The 18,571-nt window shown below is 55.7% G+C and overlaps 1 protein-coding gene across 1 annotated transcript; it reads right to left on the minus strand.

The window, feature by feature from the left end:
* Positions 1-344: 344 nt before the first annotated feature.
* Positions 345-16,433, minus strand: Ncf4 (neutrophil cytosolic factor 4). The gene is made up of 10 exons (XM_004845679.3): positions 16,279-16,433; positions 11,302-11,386; positions 10,584-10,737; positions 9,153-9,223; positions 6,295-6,422; positions 5,091-5,148; positions 4,349-4,447; positions 2,060-2,190; positions 1,786-1,851; positions 345-681 (listed from the first exon to the last, which is right to left on the minus strand). The coding sequence occupies exons 1-10, from the start codon at positions 16,308-16,310 to the stop codon at positions 486-488; spliced, it is 1,020 nt and encodes a 339-aa protein (XP_004845736.1). The 5' UTR covers positions 16,311-16,433; the 3' UTR covers positions 345-485.
* Between the last annotated feature and the right edge of the window lie 2,138 nt (positions 16,434-18,571).

Raw genomic sequence — 18,571 nt, forward strand, 5'->3', positions numbered from 1 at the left:
CCAACTCTCTTCCTCTCCTCTGCCAGGCAAGGGCACCAAGAGGGCAGAGGGAGTCCCGACCTCATCACACAGCAAGGACTGGGAATCAGTGGGACCCTAGGGGCCCAGAAGCAGACAGCCAATCCCAGGAAAAGGGGGAGGGGGGAGGGGCAAAGGGGCAAAGAGAAAGCAGGTAGCAGAATGGGTGTGACTGGATTTCTCTACATATAGACAGGGCGTGGGAATAGATGGATTAGAGGCTCAAGCCAGGGCTCCCTGCCAGATACAGTTGACAATGGTATTTTAATCCTCCTCTCTCTCTCTCTCTCTCTCTCTCTCCAAATAAATAACTTCCTCAGTCTGGCCCTGTGAGATGAAAAGGTTTATTTAATTCAGAGATAAGTGTAGAAACAGACAACCCACAATCAAGCCCAGGGGATCCATAGCCTCTGAACCTGGAAGTCTTCCTAGTCCCCCCCTTCAAAAGGTCCTCATCTCCAAATGGCTCAGGGCATCGTGTTGTAGACACTGTAGTTGTCCTGCTGGGTGACATGCAGCTTCCAGGAGAAGAGACGCTTCTGGGTGGGAATGCCTTGTGCCTGCCTCACCATGAGCCCCACGTCCTCATCTGACAGCAGCCGAACCAGGTCCCCCTCTGCATCCCGGTAATTGAGGGCGATGTCTTCCCTCTGGAACTCCCGCCTGGGTGGGAAAAGTGAGGGTTAACCCAAGGCCTGAGGAGAGGAACCCAGAGGCCTTGGGCCTATACAGAGAGGCAGGGAGATGCTTGTAGCCTGGATCTGAGAACCAGAGGAGGTCAGAGCTTGATACAGGCCCTCAGCATCCAAGAAGAGCTCCTTCCTGCTATACAGATGGGGAAACAGATCTAGAGGGGAGAAGGGATTTTCACAATAAATACAGGCAGAGCCTGAACGTCCTGCACATGATTTTCACACAAGGAAGAGGAATGGCTTGGGAGGGCAGAGAGTAGAGCAGAGAAAGCTAGGGGTGGGAGGCAGAGAGAAACAGAGAGACAGAGATGGAGAGAGACAGAGACAGAGAAGCAGAGGCCTGTGTGAGCTGTGGGGGAGGAAAGGCACCTGGAGAGGACAGGGATGTCTGATGTGGGCTGCAGGGCCTGGGTATCCTTCCCCCTGGTGGCAGAAGTAAAACTTGATCTGAACTCTTTATAGGAAATTTGACCCAGTGGGTGCCGTTGCAAATACCTCGATCCCTGCATTCCACTTCTGGATAATGATCCCAAGAGAATAATCAGACAGGTCGTCAAATAATGGGACAAAGATGCTCCCACATTTGTTTATAGTAGTATCACAGTGGGAGATGACTAGGTGGTCAACAAAAAAGTCACGGTCGCCTTAATTCTAGTGTATCCACCAAACAACGCATGTGAGTATTCGTGTGCGTGTGTGCGCGTGTGCCTGTGTGCATGTGTGTAACCACACTACTACTGCTCCATAGAATAGCTACTCAGTGATGACCTAGATCTGGAGGAGTAGTGAGTTCCCTGACAGTAGAGTGTTCAAGTTCAGGGCTGTTAGCTAGAGAGACTTCAGTTCTAGTGAGAACCTATGGTCACACAGTGTGTAACCTGAGCCAGTCCCTTTGCCCCTCTGTTCCCATCTTCTGACTCCTCTCTCACCTGGGAGACAATGACCAGGCTGCAGGGCCCTGAGCACAGCAAGAGGGCAAGATGGACTCAGACCCCTGCACCCCAGGGGGCAGCAGCGCTCCTCAGTCTGATCTTCAGGCAGCTGACCACTCTGAACACTGCTCCGGGCCCCTTACCTCATCAGCTCCAGCAGGTCTTTGAACAGTGGAGTGCTGTTGAGGTCCTCCTCCACTGCGATGTCCCTAAGGGCAACAGGCAGGGGAGAGGGGCATCAGGCCAGGCGGGGACATAGGTCAGGGCAAGGCCTGGGAATGAGGCTGGACTGATCTGGAAGACAGTGGGAGCCACAGCAGGCTTTGGAGTGGTCAGGGGACAACATGGGAGTGTAGAAAGGGGCATGGAAGGGTGGCTGGAGAGTGGCCCAGCCCCTTCTCCCAGCCAGCCACGAACTTGATGGTGCTGATCGTGTCTTCATAGTAGTAGCAGCGCAGCCAGTTGGTGGGGTCGTCCTCCTCAGGAAAGTCCTTGAGGATCTTCACAAAGGAGACTGGGAAGATGCCTGTGGCTCCCTTGGCAGTGCCCTAAGGAGAGGAAGAAGGGACACCTGGTGTGCAGAGGTGGGGGCTCAGGGCCAAGGCTTAGAGCCCCAGCCCCTTCATAATGATGAGGAAAGCAGATGACATCCCGGTCCCCTCAAACAAGTGCTATAGTCTGGGTCTGAATGTCCCCAGATTCCTGTGTATTTAAGGCTCGGTCTCCAGGATGATGGTGGTGGTGCCCAGGGGGTGGACCCTTTAAGAGGTGGGGCCTGACATCAGGTCTTTAGATCACTGAGTACCCTCGAAGGTGATAGTGCGACCATGGTCCCTTACTCATTCATTCATTCACTCATGCATTCAACCAAGACTTCCTGAGCACCATCTATGTCCAGGCTCTGGGCACTCAAGGTAGATCAGCGTCTGTGCCAGCAAGGGGCACCTGTTACAATGGAAGATGGCACATAGGTGACTGTATAGAGACCACATGGTGGCAGGTGTGATGGAGGGAGACAGGACAGAAGAGGGAGAGTGTCATGGGTGTGGAGGGGCCTGCTGGTGACTCCCACTCCTTCATTCATTCCCCCAGACACAACCACGCCCCTATGGCAACTGATCAGCCAGAAATCTTTCCCTCCAGCCCAGGCCTCTCTCCCTGCCTGCTCAGTCGGCAGGTAGTGACTCCACCTTTCCGACACCAGGATGGAAGACGCCTTCTCACAGCCTATTGCAGACCCATACACTGAGACCCACAGTGGCCGCTTCCTGCTCCCCTGACCCCTGCAACCTGAGCCCAAAAGGTGACCAGTATCCTGACATATAGGACTTTCCAGAAAACAGGAAGGCAGTAGCATTTCCTCTTTCTGCAGAGTGACCACAGCCGGGCCTCTGGTGGTCATGAAAGCAGCTGGGTTCTTGCAATGGAGCTCCAGGCCCCTACACCAGATGCCTCTTTTCCTCTCCAGCCTCTGGACACCAGCGACCCCACCCTACCCCTCAGTGGTAATAATCCCAGGATCCCTGGAACTGGTCCTGCCTCAGCCTGTCCTAGAACCTCCTTCAGACACAGCCCAGGGGCACTGAGCAGAGAGTATCTCTTTAATAACAATGAGATCTGATACAAAAGGCCAAGGCTTCTGCATTGTGGCCCCCTCTGTCCTCTCACTAAGTCATTATGGGTCCCTTCTAGAACCATGCTGGGACAAAGCAAAGACTAGAACAGGCCCCAGTTTCCTAGTTTTATCAAAGTCACCCCAGGACCCTTGCACCTGCCAGGCACCAGGTATCCAGGCTCTGTGTGAACGAGCCCTGTGCATCAGCCTCCCCTTACCCCTCTAGGAAGCTGGGAAGAACCTGTCAGTGCTGTCTCCACTCACAGGAAAGGACACTGAGGGGACAGGCAAGTTCCTAAAGGTCCACAAGGCTACTTCACAACAGAGCTAGGAGCCAGGGATGGTGGCACATGCTTGTAGTCTGGGCCACTTGGGAGGCTGAGGTGGGAGGATCACTTGAGCCTATGAGTTCCAGACCAAACTGGGCAACCTAGCAAGACCCTCAAAAACAAAACAAATGAGCAGAGCAGCAAAAACAGAGCTAGGAAAAGACCCATGCAGGCGGATTCTAGGGCTCATGCTCTTAATTGCAATCTTTTTGTGACCTACAAGGTGAGTAATGTTATCCCGCATCACAGACCAGGGACTCCCCACTGTGGGTGATTTTGTCCCCAGGAGCAAATTCCGGAGATCTGTATGACTGTGGCAACTGAGGGGTGCTACTGGCACCTAGTGGGGAGGGCAGGGATGCGGCTGAGAACCCCAGGTTGTACAGGACCCTCCCCGCCAAGAACTGTCCGGCTCCAAAGGTCAAGAGTGCCGTTGCCAGGAGACCAAGAAATAAACTCAAGAGGTGCACGTCTGGGTCCAAGGGACATGAGCTTTGGAGCCAGAACCAAAGGAAAGGTCGTAGACTCCAGAATCTTCTCTGTTCACCACACGCTTCTCTCCCTAGGGCCCGGATGCCTGCAGGTTCCCCAAAGCTGGGACGTCACCACCAAGTGTCTTCCTTAAGGCCTTCCCTGGCCTTCCTAAGTGTCTCTGGCCCTGCCAAACCCTCCTAAAATGTTTTCACCTCCATCCTCACCTCTGTTCTCCCTTCTTCACCCTACCCTTAACTCATCTTCAATCCATCCTCACCTCCCACTCACCTCCAGCCAGTCTTTGTTGACCCGACTGAGAAGGAATATCACATCTCCAGCTTTGAAATTCAGCTCCAGTTTGCTGTTTCCAGTGAAATCGAACAGGGCCTGGGGAGAAGAGCAGGGCGTGGAGGAGGAGACATTTACCAAGCTCTTGCTGAAGCCCCTTACATCCTTTTTTTTTTTTTTGGTACCGGGAATCGAACTTGGGTCCTTGCGCTTGCGCAGCAGGCGGCAGAACCACTGAGCTAAATCCCCGGGCCCTCTTTACATCCTTTTGTATCCTGTTTTACCAGTGAGGAAGCTGAGACTCAGGCAGGATGACTCCCTTGTCTGAGGCTTTTCCATTTGTTAATGGAGGAGCCCTGGCCCTGGATGGGTGCTGCTTGGAGCACAGTGGGATGGGGTGGGGGGGTCCGGATGCTCTGGACAGAGCTGGTTCTAAGCCCCCACCCGCCTTCCCCTGACCCACTTGCACTGCCCACACCATCTGTACAAATGTCCCCAGCACACTGTGAGCTGATGGGACAGAGTCTTATCTGAGTCACCTCTGAGACTTCAGTCCTCATGGCAAGGCCGACCCTGAGGTGACCCAGGCAGGCTGTCTGGGTGAGTGAAAGATGGACGGATGCCCTCTCCCCTTCCCCTGCCTGCTGGTCTTTGCTCTTCCCTCAGCGGGATGGAGGCTCCAGGTGTCCAAGAATGGCCTGTGGCCTCTCATCCGCCACCACCTGCACCATGGTGGGGGTACCTCTGCACGCGGAGCTGCCAGGTGGTCAAAGCTGGTGCCTTGTGGGGACATGTTCTTGCTGTGGAGAGAGAGGAGGGGCTCGTCAGCCTCCCAGTGCTCCTCTCTCTGTGCTCGGAGGGGCGCTGGCAGGGGCAGGACAGGCAGGGAGGGAGAGGACATTAAAGTGCAGGACGGTTGCTCCCTGCAAGAACTGTCCTTACCCTGTGCTTCTCCTGTCACTCTCCAAGTACCCTGGAGGTGGAACTTTCTCCCCTCTATGGCCCCGGAAGAGAGGCTCAGAGAGGGCTGGGAAGAGGATGAGGATGAAAACCCTTCCCTTCGTGCCCTCAATTCATGGAGCCTGCAGCACTGTTCTTTCTCTTGCTCCTGACAGCTACCATCAGCTAAATTTTTTAGCTGGGGAAACAAAGGCTTGGAGATGTGACAGGCCCTGCTCCATGAGACACAGCTGGGGTTCAGACCATGCCAGCCTGGGGACACAGGGGCGATGCCAGGTGCTGAGCGAGAGCAGGAGACGCTGGCTGGAGCGAAGAGGAGAGTTGGAGGCAGGCTGGGCTCGGGGCAGGGCCCTGTCCTGCCTTTCTGGTTTGTTTGTTGAGACAAGGTCTCCCTCAGTCATCAGGCTGGCTTCAAAATCACAATCCTCCTGCCTCTGCCTCACGAGTGCTGGGATTGCTGGTGTGGAAACTGTGCCGGCCTCTTCCCTGGAATTCTTACAGGCAGCAGACTTGGCTTTGGAAGTTTGGGTGGCTGAAGTCAGTGGCACTTTCTGCTTGGAGAGGGGCAGGAAGGGAGTGGGGGGCTTTTGCCTCTTGGCATTAGGGAGCAGCAGTGTCCCCTGATAGGAGAGCCAGGCCATAGCTGGCCCCAGGGAACCCTAACACCAGGGGCAGAGTCAGGAGGGGCAGTTTGCATCGAGTCTCTCTTCTCTCTGCCAGCTCCTCCTCTTTCCAGGAAGCCAGAGCTCTTGAGCAACCCCCAGCGGTTGCTGTGGCACCAGACCCTTCTGGGCCACCGTCCTGGTCTCCATCCTCCAGGCCTGACCATCACACAGCAAAACAGACTCCCTGTGGCCCCAAATGTGGTTCTCCAGACTCATCCAATGGCCGAACTGTGCAGGAGCATCCAGGAGCAGAACTGGCCCTACTCCCTCTCCCCTTCCGAGGGCGAGGGCGGGAGGCACCCACCCAGTGCAGACACTCACACTTTCCGGGTGCGAGGGCGGAGCCGGCGGAGTGCCTGCGGCACCTGCTCCGAGTCGTAGGGCGACTGGTAAAAGAAGATCCTGATGTCGGCGTCCATCAGCACCCAGACTGGCAGACTGAGGAGGTTCTGTAGGGCAAGGGATTGGGACAGGGGGTCAGCAGAAAGATCGGGAATCCCAGTCCAGCTGTCCCAACTCGGTCCTCTGATGCTAGCCTCCCATCGCCACAAATGTATCTTATGCCTGATGCTAGAAATCAGTTTCTTTCTGAAACTCAGCCGGCTGGAGGTAACATTTCACAACTTTGCTCCTGGCACCAGGTCAGCAGGGGGACCCCTGGCGTGAGGGAAGTTTATTTGGAAACACCTAAACGTCCCTAGAAACAATGACAATGGTAAGGATGAGGACCATGATCTGGTGCTGACTGTGCCAGCCACTGAGCTGAGCACCATGCATGTAACCTCTGTCTGTCTCATCACAATCCATTATTTAGGATCAGAGAGGGAAGGGACCCGCCTAAGGCCACACAGGCTAGAAAGTGAAAGAGCCAGGGCACCCAGAGCCATCGGCTGCTGAAGCCCACCTCTTAGTTCCCCAAATAACCAAAATAACAACAGAGGGTGGCACTGCAGCCTACAAAATGCTTCCTGACACTTTCATCTCACAGTTGGGGAAACTGAGGCCCAAAGAGCCAAGGTGCCTGACTCAGGGGCAGAGCTGGAAAGTGCCAGGGCGGGAACATGAGCCCCAGCCTCCTCACTCCACCTGTGCTGGATATGCTCACCACGACTCGAAGCCCCCCGACACTGTGAGGTTGTGGAGCCCCACCGTGCCCTCCACTGCCCCCGTCCCAGGTGTCCAGGGGAGGGCTTGGAGGCCACAGCACTAGAGACGCCCAGAGCTCTGTGAGAATCCCGCAGGGGCTGCAGGATGGGGGGATCACCCCAGAAGCACTGGGGCTCTGGAGCCTCGAAAGACTGGCCTGAGACCCAGGGAGGGGAGGGGCATAGGGAACCTGCTGATCCTGGGATGGATCCCAGCGCTGCCGCTCACCTACCGGTTCATTAATAATGGGGACAAGTATAGTCTCTTCCCGGTGGGGCTATGTGGGGATTAATAGCTAACTAGTGCTCACTTCCAGGCATGTAGACAGCACCCATCAAAGCAGGACATTCTCATTTTTGCGGTGCCTTTATTATGCCCCAGCTCACTGAGTAAGAGCCAAACCCTGGAGTTGCAGTTTGGCTCAAGTCCCACCCCTCCTACCCAACTGCCCTGTGACACCCGGTAGCTTCACCCCTCGTTGCCTCTTCCCCGGATTTGTAAATGGGGATCATAGTAGCTAACTCACAAGTTACGGAGGGGATTAAATAAAATGATCCATTTACCCCACAAAGGTATATCAAGAGCCTCCTGCTTGCCAAAGCGTCGTGACCACATGACTCATGTTCCTCATGAGGTCGGAGTAAGACCAGGGGTGAGATTTATAAGGAAACGGGCTTTACGAGTGGCTATCCAACAGGGGAACAAGCAGGCTCAACCCGGGCAGACTGGTAGTGAGGCCCCTGTCTCTGAAGGTGTGCAAGTACAGAATGGCATGGCTATAGCAGAGATCACTGCACTGAAGACCTCTGGCTTTCAGGACCCCAATCACACCGACAGAGAGGGGATCACCTGAGAGGCTGGTTGCTAAGATTGGCTGTGAGGTAGGGACCTCTAGCTTGGCAGCCTCTCCTCCTCCAGTCTGCTCCTCCATCCAGAGCTTCACCCCTCTACCGGCCCAGCAGGAGACTAGAGCCTCAGCCACCAGCCGTGGTCACAGCGCCCCCTTGAGGGCAGCGCCCCCAGTGCTGGAGCCAGCTGGCTTCCCTCCCTCTTCCCTGTTCAGACCTCAGCATTCCTGCAGCCACTGCGGCTCCCCATCCTCCGCCCTGTCACAATCAGATTCAAGCTTACGAAGCACTTTCCCCTGCTTTTCTCCACAGATCCTAACCAGAGGCGGGAGGTGCTGGCCCAGCTTGCAGGTGAGAAAACCAAAACCTCCCTAGAGAAGAGGGTCAAGTCACCCCACGTTACCCAGCCGTCCATGTCAGAGCCATGACGAAAGACTCCTGATTCAGTGCTCTTCAGTTGTGAGGACACCTGGAAGCTATGAGGACAGCTTCTCTCTCAGGCCATGGCCCGAATGCTGCTAGTGACCGGGTGCTCACGACCTCATGAGCAACACCGTCCTTTCCCTCTTGGCTCAGAGTCCTGGAAGACCTTGGCCTCTGCCTTTAGCAAGCTTCTCCCGCTGTGTCCCATTTCATAGGGATGCAGGTGGGTTGAAGGTTGGGGAACACACAAGGGTGTCCAAACAGAACAGAGAGCACAGCTAAAATCCAGCCTGAGCTCAGGCGAGGGGCTGTGTCAGCCCAGGGGGAACCTTCCTTCCCTAGTTTGCACAAAGAGCTGCATGAGTAGGCGTGGCCTGGACTGTCCTGCCCCTGACGTGGCATATCCATGCTCCCATGTGATTTCCCACTCCACCCATCACTGTTCCCACTGGGCACCTTGGGGCAAGCATTGGATCTCACCACTGTTTGCTCACAGTGGCACAGCGCCTCACCTGTGGGCTTGAACTGCTAACTGAAGATTTGTCCATGCAAAGCATGGCTCTCTGTACCTTTCCCTTGTTCCTGGCCCAATCCATAGAGCCCTAAATACTCATCCAGCTTCTGTCCCCAAGCCAGGCCCTCAGACTGAAGATGGGACCATTCGAGCCAGATAGCCAGCTGCTTCCCACATCATGCCAGGGTGGTGCCTTCCCCAGCATACAAGCAGTGCCCTCCCCAGCTCAGGCCACAGGCTACAGATACCTTCATGTAGGCATTGAGGGCCGGAATCCGCATCTCTGCTATCTCCTGCTTCACGCCCATGTAGACTTTGGCTAAGGAGAGGAGAGCTGTACTTAGAGCCATCCTTGGAGTGCCTGGCCCCATCCCACTGGCTCGGAGAGCTTCCCTTTATCTTTCCATGGCAATGAGGCGGCAGGTCTGGCACTGGACCACCACCCAACTGCATTCCTCTGACCTGCACCATAGACTGCTGACATCCATCCAGTTTATTCTTGTGTGTGTGCATGCATGGGTGCATGCACACACACACGCACACACTTCTGAGTTCCAAGGGAACAGGATCTTTGCCTGCTCTGCCCATAGCTGTAACCCTAATCACCTAGGACAGGGTGCTAGAGGAGAAGTCGCTTCCCATGGGTGAGCCCTCTCCTCACTTGCAGCCCAAGGTAGAGGGGAAATGAGATGCTGGGGCTGAATGTGGTCATTGGCTGAGAGATAGATAGATAGATAGATAGATAGATAGATAGATAATGGATGATTTAGTGAGTTTGTGCACAGTGGGGGATGGGGCTGGATTGGGAAGAAGGGAAAGTCAGGTGGGGTCTCAGAGGCTTGGGGAGGGTGACGAGTGGTGCCCAGGCCTGTCCTGCAGAACATGGAGCACCTGCTGAGCCCACCCCACTAACCCACTGGTGCTGCGTTTTCTTTTAGGGGTCAAATAGCAGTGCGAGAGCTGCAGCCAGAGGGTTTTGGAGCTGTCCAAGGTATGAACTAGGACAGAGGTGAGCAGGAAGGGAGGGCAGGCTGTGGGTGAGGGGACTGTCCCCAAGCAGGACCATGGTGCCCCACTTCCCCGAGGGTCAGGGAAGGCAGGTGAGCTGCAGGCCAGTGTGGAAGCAGAGGAGCTAGAGAGCGGCTGCAAGTGTACTGTGTGCTTAAGGGGGAGGGGGAGGATTCCTGTCCCCAGGCAGAGGGGACGGATGGGGCCGTGCTCCCTGCCATGGCCTCCGGGAAGGTGGGTGGCTGAATCAGAGAGGCTGAGAAAAGTCATCAGGGGCTGGGCGTGGCAGTGCACACCTGTAATCCCAGCAGTCTGGGAGACAGGCAGGAGGATCAGTTCAAGCCCAACCTCAGCAATTTCGTGCCTTAGCAAGGCCTTGTCTCCAAATTTTTCAAACAATTATTTCAAGGACTGGGGATGTAGCACAGTGGGAATCCCCTGGGTCTTGGGTTTAACCCCCAGTATCACAGAAAAATTAAAAAGAAGAAAAAGCCACCAGGGGTCAAGAGCTCCAAGGTGGAGTCCTGGAAGACACAGAAGTGGTGGCAGAGGGAGGGTTAATGGTTGTGACCGCCAGGAGGGCATCACGGGCCAAAGCAATGGTTTCCAGGTGGGCTGAAATGAAAGCACTGTGCTGTGAGGGGGCTGGCGGGTGGGGCTGGCACCGCCACCTGGGAGCACCGGCAGGCTGCAGGTGGTTGGGCTGCTCTTGTTCTCAGGCCCATAGCGCTCCTCCAGCTTGCTCTGCAGGGCGTAGAACTGGCGGTAGCGTCGGTAGATGAGGTACTTGGATCCTCCTTTTGTCTTGACCTCGATGACAAAAACCTAGGAGGATGGAGGCAGGAGGGCAGGGGGGCTCCAGTCAGAGCAGAGCTGGAAGGCAGAGGCTGGAGGCTCAGAGGTCACAGAGAGAGTGGGCCCCACCCCCAGCACTGCACCGGGCAGTAACTCCACCGAGTGGCCTGTGTGCTGCAGTGTGTGTAGCGGCAGCACTGAACCCTCTCCCCAACCCCTGCATTTCCCCCACTTCCTGCAGGGTCTCCCTGGGTCCCCTACAGATGCCTTCCGATACCTCCCTGATTCCCCACCTGATCCCCCTGGGTTCTCCGCCTGGACCCTCACCACGGATCCCCCAAATCCTCCTCCTGGACCCTCCCTCTGAGCTCTCCCTATCACACCACAAACCCTCCCAGGTCCTCCCTCTGTTCCTTCCTACTAGACACCACCAGCAGGCCCATCCCAAGCGGCAGCGGTGAGAATGTCTCAGGGTATTGGCCGATGACCCCCAAGGGGCAAATCGGCCCCATTGAAAATGGAGAGATAGAAGTTAAGAGACAAAGAGTTGGAGGCTCAGAGGCCAGAGGGCAGAGGGGTAGGGGTCACTCTCACAAAGTGGCTGGTGAAGCCCCTCTTCTCCTCAATGTCGGCGATGTTGGCTGATATGGCCACGTCATCTGGAAGCTGCTCGAAGTCGCTAGGGAAGGAAGAGGGAAGGACCCTGGTTAACACTGCTGAGCTCCAGGCCTGCTGGGTGTGAGGCCAGATGCCAAGAAGGCTGATGGGGTACCCCGGATTCCTCATTGGCACCCTTCCCTGAGCCAGACACCCATGGGTGCTGGGAATGCAGAGATGACAAACGCAGAGCAGGCCTGAGGGCGTGAAGATGAGGAACAGGCGGCGCTGGCCAGATGGTCTCCGGGATAAGCAAGGCCACAGCCACCCTGGACAGAGTACCCTAAGCGCCTGCTGTGGTCTGGAGGAGCCCCCTAAAGGGGTACATGTTAAAGACATTGTTCCCAGAGTGGTGCTCCTGGGAGGTGCTGTGGATACTCAGGAGGCAGAGCCTTGGTGGAGGTCCTTAGGTCACTGGGGGCATGACCTTGAAGGGGACCCTGTTCATCCTGAGTCTCTGCTGACAGCTGGCCCATGATATAAGTGGTCCGGGCTGCCATGATGTACTGCCCTCACCAGAGGCCCAGAGCAACGAGGCCACCCAAGCTCAGACTGGAACCTCCAGCACCATGAGCCTAAATAAGCTGGCTATCCTTACAATCTATTTGCCTCAGCCATTGTATCACAGTAACACGAAGCTGACCCACACAGAGCCCCACACAGAGCCCCACACAGAGATGGCTGATTATACCAGCAGCAGCACCCTTAGCAGACTATTAGTATTTGCTGTGTCCCTGCTTCTTCCTGGCTAAGTGGCAGCTCTGTTCAAAGTGTCCATGTGCCTAGACCGGAGGTTGTTCTGGAATTGCAGAAAGAAATGTAAGGAGACACAGAATTGGGGTAAAATAATAAAATTTCTTCTCACGAGCGGGCAGGAACTCCAGAAACTGGCCTGGTAAGTGTTCATGCCCTCTTTGCTCATCATTTCCCTTTTTGTATCCTTTTTAGCCATTATCTCATCCCTAGTGGTCTTTGATGTGTAAGTACAATTCCAGTTCCTATTTACAAGTCACAGACACAAGATAGGCCATATACATTGTAAATTCACCCTGGCATTGCAACTTTGTTAGGCTAATGAAGTTACTGGTTAAAGAGTCAGATTACCTTCACCTTAAACAAGGAGAGTTGTGGGAAAAGCAAATCTTAAAAGACCACATGACTTGTTTTGCTTCTACAACTACCTTAATATTCAATCTATTAAGTTATCCAAAACTTTTCCCTATCAAGGTGACAGGTCATGTTTGGTCTGAACCAAACATAACAATCCTGTCCTGTTTCTCAGTCCCCAGCAACCCAGAGTGGCCTTGTGACCTGTTCTGGCCAATGAGACCTAAGAGGAAATCTGGTGAAGGAGCCTCCCAGGTGTTTGCTTTACTGATCTGGAGGGATGGGCAAGGCTGACTTGGTCTCCTCCCTTGAAAGCAAACTTGATATCTGGATCTCTAGTAGCCCCACTGTGTCCATGAGGCCAAAACATGAGGAAAAGCAAAAGAGACTGTGGGATGCTGGTCCTGAAGACACTCAGCTGTGGAACCAGCGGTGGTTTAACTTTGGCCTTTTTATTGTGTGACAAAATCTACCCTGATCATTGTGTAAGGCATTCCCGGTTCCTCTTTCCCCTGCAGCCTAGCGCGTTCCCTAGGGGTACATTACCAGTCTGTGCGTTGCTCGAGAGCTGTGACCAGCAGGGTGTGGGCATTGTTTGGATGTGGAGGTGAGAGCAGGAGCAATGCCAAGGTGATGCCCACATTGCAGAGTGGGTAAGGGACTCAGTGTGGGCCAGCATGTCGGTGCCCAGGAGGGGCCGGGGCTCACATGTGGAGCTCAGCGGAGTGGCCCAGGAGACAGCCTTTGGTGTGGCTTGTGGTTAGGACCCCAGGGAAGAGCTGTCGGTGAGCAGAAGCGGGCCCGGTGGGACAGACAGAGGCGGAAATGCAGACTCAGACCCTCATGGACAGATGCAGAAACAGGAGGCAACTGTGATTCTTCTGGCGTCACAATTGGGAAATGGGATCGGGCCCCCACACACAAGGGCTCACTGCTGGTTGGGACCTCGGAGCCTCGTCTCAGTCCATGCTATCCCCTTGTGACCTGGTCTGCCCACATCCGGGGCTGCATCAGAACGTGGGTGAGGTCTTGGTCACCACAGGAAAGTGACTCAGGGGAACAATGGGCAGGAGGAGGGAATTCCTGCCCTCAGCCTCAGGGCACTCTGTGGCTGCCGGGCAACCTTCCCTCTCACTTTCTTCCCCTAGGAGGAGCTCTTTTCTCTACTTTCTCCCCAGAGGCTGTGTATTTCATGAGCCTTTCAACTGTAGCAAGATGAGGGAGGGCCCGGAAGTAACAAGAGGAGAAATGGCCCTGCACAGGGGTTGGCTGAGCAAGTTGGGCAACACTAACTGTACAGAGCAAGCTACTTCCAGAGTGAGCACTGGACACTTAGAATTCCTCTAAGATGATTCTGTCATTTTACAGATGAGGAAACTGAGGCACAGAGAGGTTAACTAGTTTACCCAAGGAAGTCAACAGCTGGAATTTGAGCCCAAGCCGCCTGGCTCCAGAATTTTCTCTCCAAACACTGCTACACTGTCACTGAGCACCCCCACTAGCTGTGGGTGGACTTGGACAAACCCAGGTCCCCTGAACTCCACTGTCCATTTGCAATCGTCCTCTTCTTAGCAAACCCTGTGTGGCACCAAGTACAGGGCAGACCCTGGGCTGAGTACCCTGAGGGGTGACTTCTGCCTGCTCGGTCCTCCCAGAGGACCTCCCTGAGACCCCTCAGGAGGGGCCTCTTTGTGCCACTAGGAGGTGCCTCAGCTTTTCCCTGGATGGAGGCTGCTGACAGGTAGGCTGAGCAGGGCAGACCTGGGCAGACACAGCTCACTGGTCAGGGCTCGGTTCCAGCTCTGTAAAGACAAATTCCAACTGGGCCATGGCCAGTGCGGACCTTGGGAAGATGCCTCTCTGCAGTCCAGCCCCTTCTACTCCCTATAAAGTGAGGACAATGGGAATACTGTCTTTGGATGGTCACGAGTGCCCATCTGTTGCAAGCACAACCTGAACCCCTCCTGGGCAGGGGTCTGCTCACATTGTGTCCCCAGTGCCTAGGAGGGCACTAGACAGTTCGTAGGTGCTTAACACACAGCTGCCACCTGTGTCCTCATATGACAGTGGCCAGGCTGCATGCAAGTGAACAAGGAGGCTGCCGGGGGGACCGGACAGGGACACGGCGAGCCCAGCGAAACTCTCCCCAGAGTAGCTGCTCCCTTGCTGGCACCAGGTCCTACTGGGCCAGGATGCTGGGCTTGAGATACATGCGCTAATCCTGAGAGGTGCTTTGGGGCCCAGAAGGGCAGGCCAAGGGCCGGAAGGGCCCTTAAAGGCACTGGCACATGATAAGCCCAGAATGTGGCTTAGGGATCAAACTCTCAGCTACCCCTGTGATGGCCCTGCCCATTGTTATGCCTTGGGGTTCTGGAAAGTTTGGGGTGTGTCCTCTGCGGGGGGCCTCAGGCAGAGCAAGGGGAGCCAGCTGCCCGGAGGCACTGGAAGTGCAGGGAGGCCCACGAGGGAGTGGGGAGGGGGGCGCCTCCCAGGGTCAAAGGTGCTGTCAGAGGGGCAGGATGGGAGGCAGGAAGCCCACAGTCCTGTGGGCTGGAACTCACATCATCTCCTGAAGCAGGAAGTGGCCCCAGCCCTAAGCTGCTGCTGCTTCCGGGGGAGTTTATTTCACTGTCTCCCCTGAGCACTTGTGGGGAAGAGGATCAGGAATAGATGACCTCACTCAGCCCCTCAGTGCCACCCTCAGTGGCCACAGGAGGTCTTTGTGATTCCCCACCTCTAGGCAGGCGCGTTGCTGCTCCTGCGACCTCCATGAGGCTGAGCCCTCTTTCTGACCTTAGGCCTTGGGAAATTCCTCCCCTGCTTCCCCTTCCAGCCCCAGGCTCCACCTGGGCCCCTCGGCTCCCTACCTGGGCCTGGCCTCTGTCTCACAGCACTCCAGTGGCTAATGTGGGCTCTTGTTCCTGATGCCACCTGCTGTTCCTATCCAGGGGACAGGAGCTGCACTCTGTGACCTCAGGGCCCCCACAGTGGGGAGTGCGGGTCTGGCTGCTGAGAGGTGAGGCCCAGTCCTGCCGCCTTCTCTGAGACCCAGGGAAATCCTGTGTCCTCCCCCGGGGCTTGGTTTTCCCGCCTATAAGATGGCAGCATTGGCCCAGAAGGATCTAGGACATTCTTCAGCTCAGGGACCCATGCATTAATCACTTTAGCCACATTTACCGAGTGCTTCCTTGGGTACCAGTGCTGCTTGTTTTATCTCACTGCATTGGCCAAAACAAAAACCTTTGTGGGTTTCCTTCTAATGGATAAAGATAATGGCAAGGAAAAAGACATAAAAACAAAACACGAGACTATAACATGACACCAGTAATATAAGGAATATGCAGAAAAGGCAAACAGAGCCAGGGGTCAGAGAGCAGACATAGGGGCTTTCAGGGAAAGCATCGTGGAGGAGGTGACATTTGGGCTGAAGGAGTGAGAAGGGCACACGCTGTGACCCCCTTTAACCAGCAGATACCAATCCCTTCCTGACCACATCTGGAGCAAAGGGCCCTGACCTGGACCCAGGACACCTGTGCCCCAGACCCTGCCACCCACACGGTGTGTGACCTGGGCAGGTCGCTCCCCCTCTCTGAGCCTCTGTGTCCTCATAGTGCCTGAGGTTGGTGAGTCACAAGGTCAAGGTTCCTGAAAGCAGTTCCAAGAGCTGCAGTTCTCAGCATCAGGTTCAAACTCAACCGAGCCTCCCAAGCTCTTGTGGGAGCGGCGGGGACAGAAGGGTTCACCTCTGCTCCACACCAAGGTCTGTGGGGAGCAGAAAGAAGGCCGAGAGGGGTGCCCCACACTCACCTCTCTGCCCGCAGCTGCTGGGCCAGGGCCATGGCAATGGGTGGTCCAGGAAGTCACCTCTCACTTCCTCCAGCCTCCCTGTGTCTGGCCGTGGCCTGTGGTCCTAGCAGTCTCCAGGAGCTGCCTTGGGGAGGCCCCACCCCGCCTCCTGTGGCCCTGGCTCAGGCTCCTCCTCCCCAGTCAACCCGAGCTCCTCTTCAGCCACCCTGGGCCTGCACTTCCTCTCTCTCTACCCATCTGCACAGCAGTTGGGGAAGTGGTCATTCTCCAGTGCCAGGCTGCGAGAGGCAGTGCTAGTCTTGGGTTCTGAGCCTCGGCGGAGCATCAGGAGCCCCCACCCTACCAGAGACCCAGTCCTGGTGCTTGCTTAGCCCCCAGGGGGTCTTGTGACTGTGGGGACTCACTGCCCATCCTCTGGTGCGTCAAACCCACCCCTCACTCCCATGCTGCTGAGCCTCTGCCCGCTCTCCTCCAGTCCCAGCACACAGGCTTCCCCCGCCTGCCATCCCTTGGACACAGAGGCCTCCTTGCTTCCCCTGACCTCTGTCATACTAGAGTGTGGAGGTTGGTTTGGGCACCTTACCCAGACATTCTGGGCCGCAGTGACCTCATCCCTCAGTCCCTGTGCCCAGCTTGTCCTTCCTCAGGGCTGCCAGCCACAGGGAGCTTTAGAAACCTGGTCACAGCCCTCCTGTCTCAGCCTGTCCTAGGGAGGAAGTCCATCCGCCTGACCCTGCAGCCTCAGGAGTCCCAAGGCCCTGTGGGCTTCACCTCCTCTGCCAGACTCACTCCTCTCCCGCTGCCAGGACCCAGGGCTGCTCCTCGGGGTCTCCTTGTGTGCTGCTCCCTCTGCTGCAAATGCCCTCTTCCTGGCCCCTGCACGTCTTGGCCTGCAAGTCACCTCTTTGGTGAGGCCTTCCTGGACCTGTCCCCCCCAAGTGAGCCCCTGCTGGAGGCTTTACTGAGGGGCTCTTCCAGCCCTGTGAAGCCCACAGCGCTTGTGTAGCTGCGTTTCACGACTGCTCCGCCGACACCCGGCCACCTGTCAAATAAATGAACAGCTCTGCTGACACACATGGCTATGGGACCTGCAGGAAGCTCTCCGGGGAGAAGGCCTCTGGAGGATGAGGACTATAGCCACCCCAGAAGCCCACTGGTCACACACGCTCAGATGCTCATATTCACATCCACGTGCACACAGAGCGGAAAGACAGCAGACCAGGGAAAAGAGGAGGAAGCAGGTGACTTTGACCTCCTTTCTGACAGCCTGGCCTGCTGCCTCGCTGCCCTAAACCCATGCTGGACTTGGTAAGGGCTCTGTGGGGACAGAGCCACCCCAGGGGGCTCCCCCCAGATCTCTCACGTCCCAGACAAAGGCAGTAGGACAGGACCCGGCCTTAGGACCCTTGTGGGCTGTCTTACTCAAGAACAGAGAGGGGCTGGCAGCCTCAAGCCCTTCCTCGGAAATTTGTCCTCGCTCCACCCAGCCACCCCAGGGGACCTTCTGTGCCGGATAGAGCCCAGGGTAGAGCGTGAGTGCCCAGGATGGAACCTGCCCTGTGCCCAGTCCACAGCCCTGGCCCAGTGAGGTCTCCCCACCAGGCAAGGCCATAGGTGCCATGAGACCAGCACCCTTCGGGGACTCCCTGGGAGCCTGACAGAGAACTGGAGGAAGTCAGAGGAGGGGGAAAGAAAGGAGAAAAAGGGAGAGAGATGCTCAACCAATAGCTGTTTATTGAAGGAGACATTTGAACCACAGAGGTAAATCAAGATGTCAGGATCAGCAGAAGGTGAAGCTTCCCATGATACTGCAACCACGTGAAATGCTGAGTACCATGATTTTAGGTATTTTAAGGATACAAATCCCAGCTCAAAAACAAGAATATGTGATTTTCAGGTTTTAAGAGAGAGAACAGGAATCTATACCAGCAAGAAGGGGTCACAGCCCACATAGCCCATGGGAATAGCAGGGGTTGGTACATGTTATTGGGCTGAGGTTTCTTGTTTTTTGTTTCCTGGGTTTTTTTTTGTTTTGGGGGGTTTTTTGGAAGTACTAAGGTTTGAACCTAGAGCATTGACACTGAGCTATATCCCCAGCCCCTTTTTATTTTTTATTTTGAGACAGGATCTCACTGAGTCACTAAATCACCCAGACTGTACTTGAACTTTTGGCCTTCCTGCTTCAGCGTCCCAGAGTGCTGGGGGCTGAAATTTTAATGCCTGGTTTGGGACCAGGTTCAGGATACTGGTCCTTCTGTTGTCATGAATTCAAACCTGAGCTCCCAATGTGAAG

This window comes from Heterocephalus glaber, unplaced genomic scaffold (genome assembly GCF_053883595.1).
Source record: "Heterocephalus glaber isolate CG9 unplaced genomic scaffold, H.glaber_assembly_v1.0 deba00001444, whole genome shotgun sequence".
Classification (NCBI taxonomy): Eukaryota; Metazoa; Chordata; class Mammalia; order Rodentia; family Bathyergidae; genus Heterocephalus; species Heterocephalus glaber.

Coding starts and splice junctions, on each gene's coding strand:
- Ncf4 (XM_004845679.3), bottom strand. CDS start 16,310: ATGGCCCTGGCCCAGCAGCTGCGGGCAGAGAG. Junction 6,423..9,152: donor CCCTCAATGCCTACATGAAG/GTATCTGTAGCC, acceptor CTTGCCCTACAG/AACCTCCTCAGTCTGCCAGT. Junction 1,852..2,059: donor GACACGATCAGCACCATCAA/GTTCGTGGCTGG, acceptor TGTTGCCCTTAG/GGACATCGCAGTGGAGGAGG.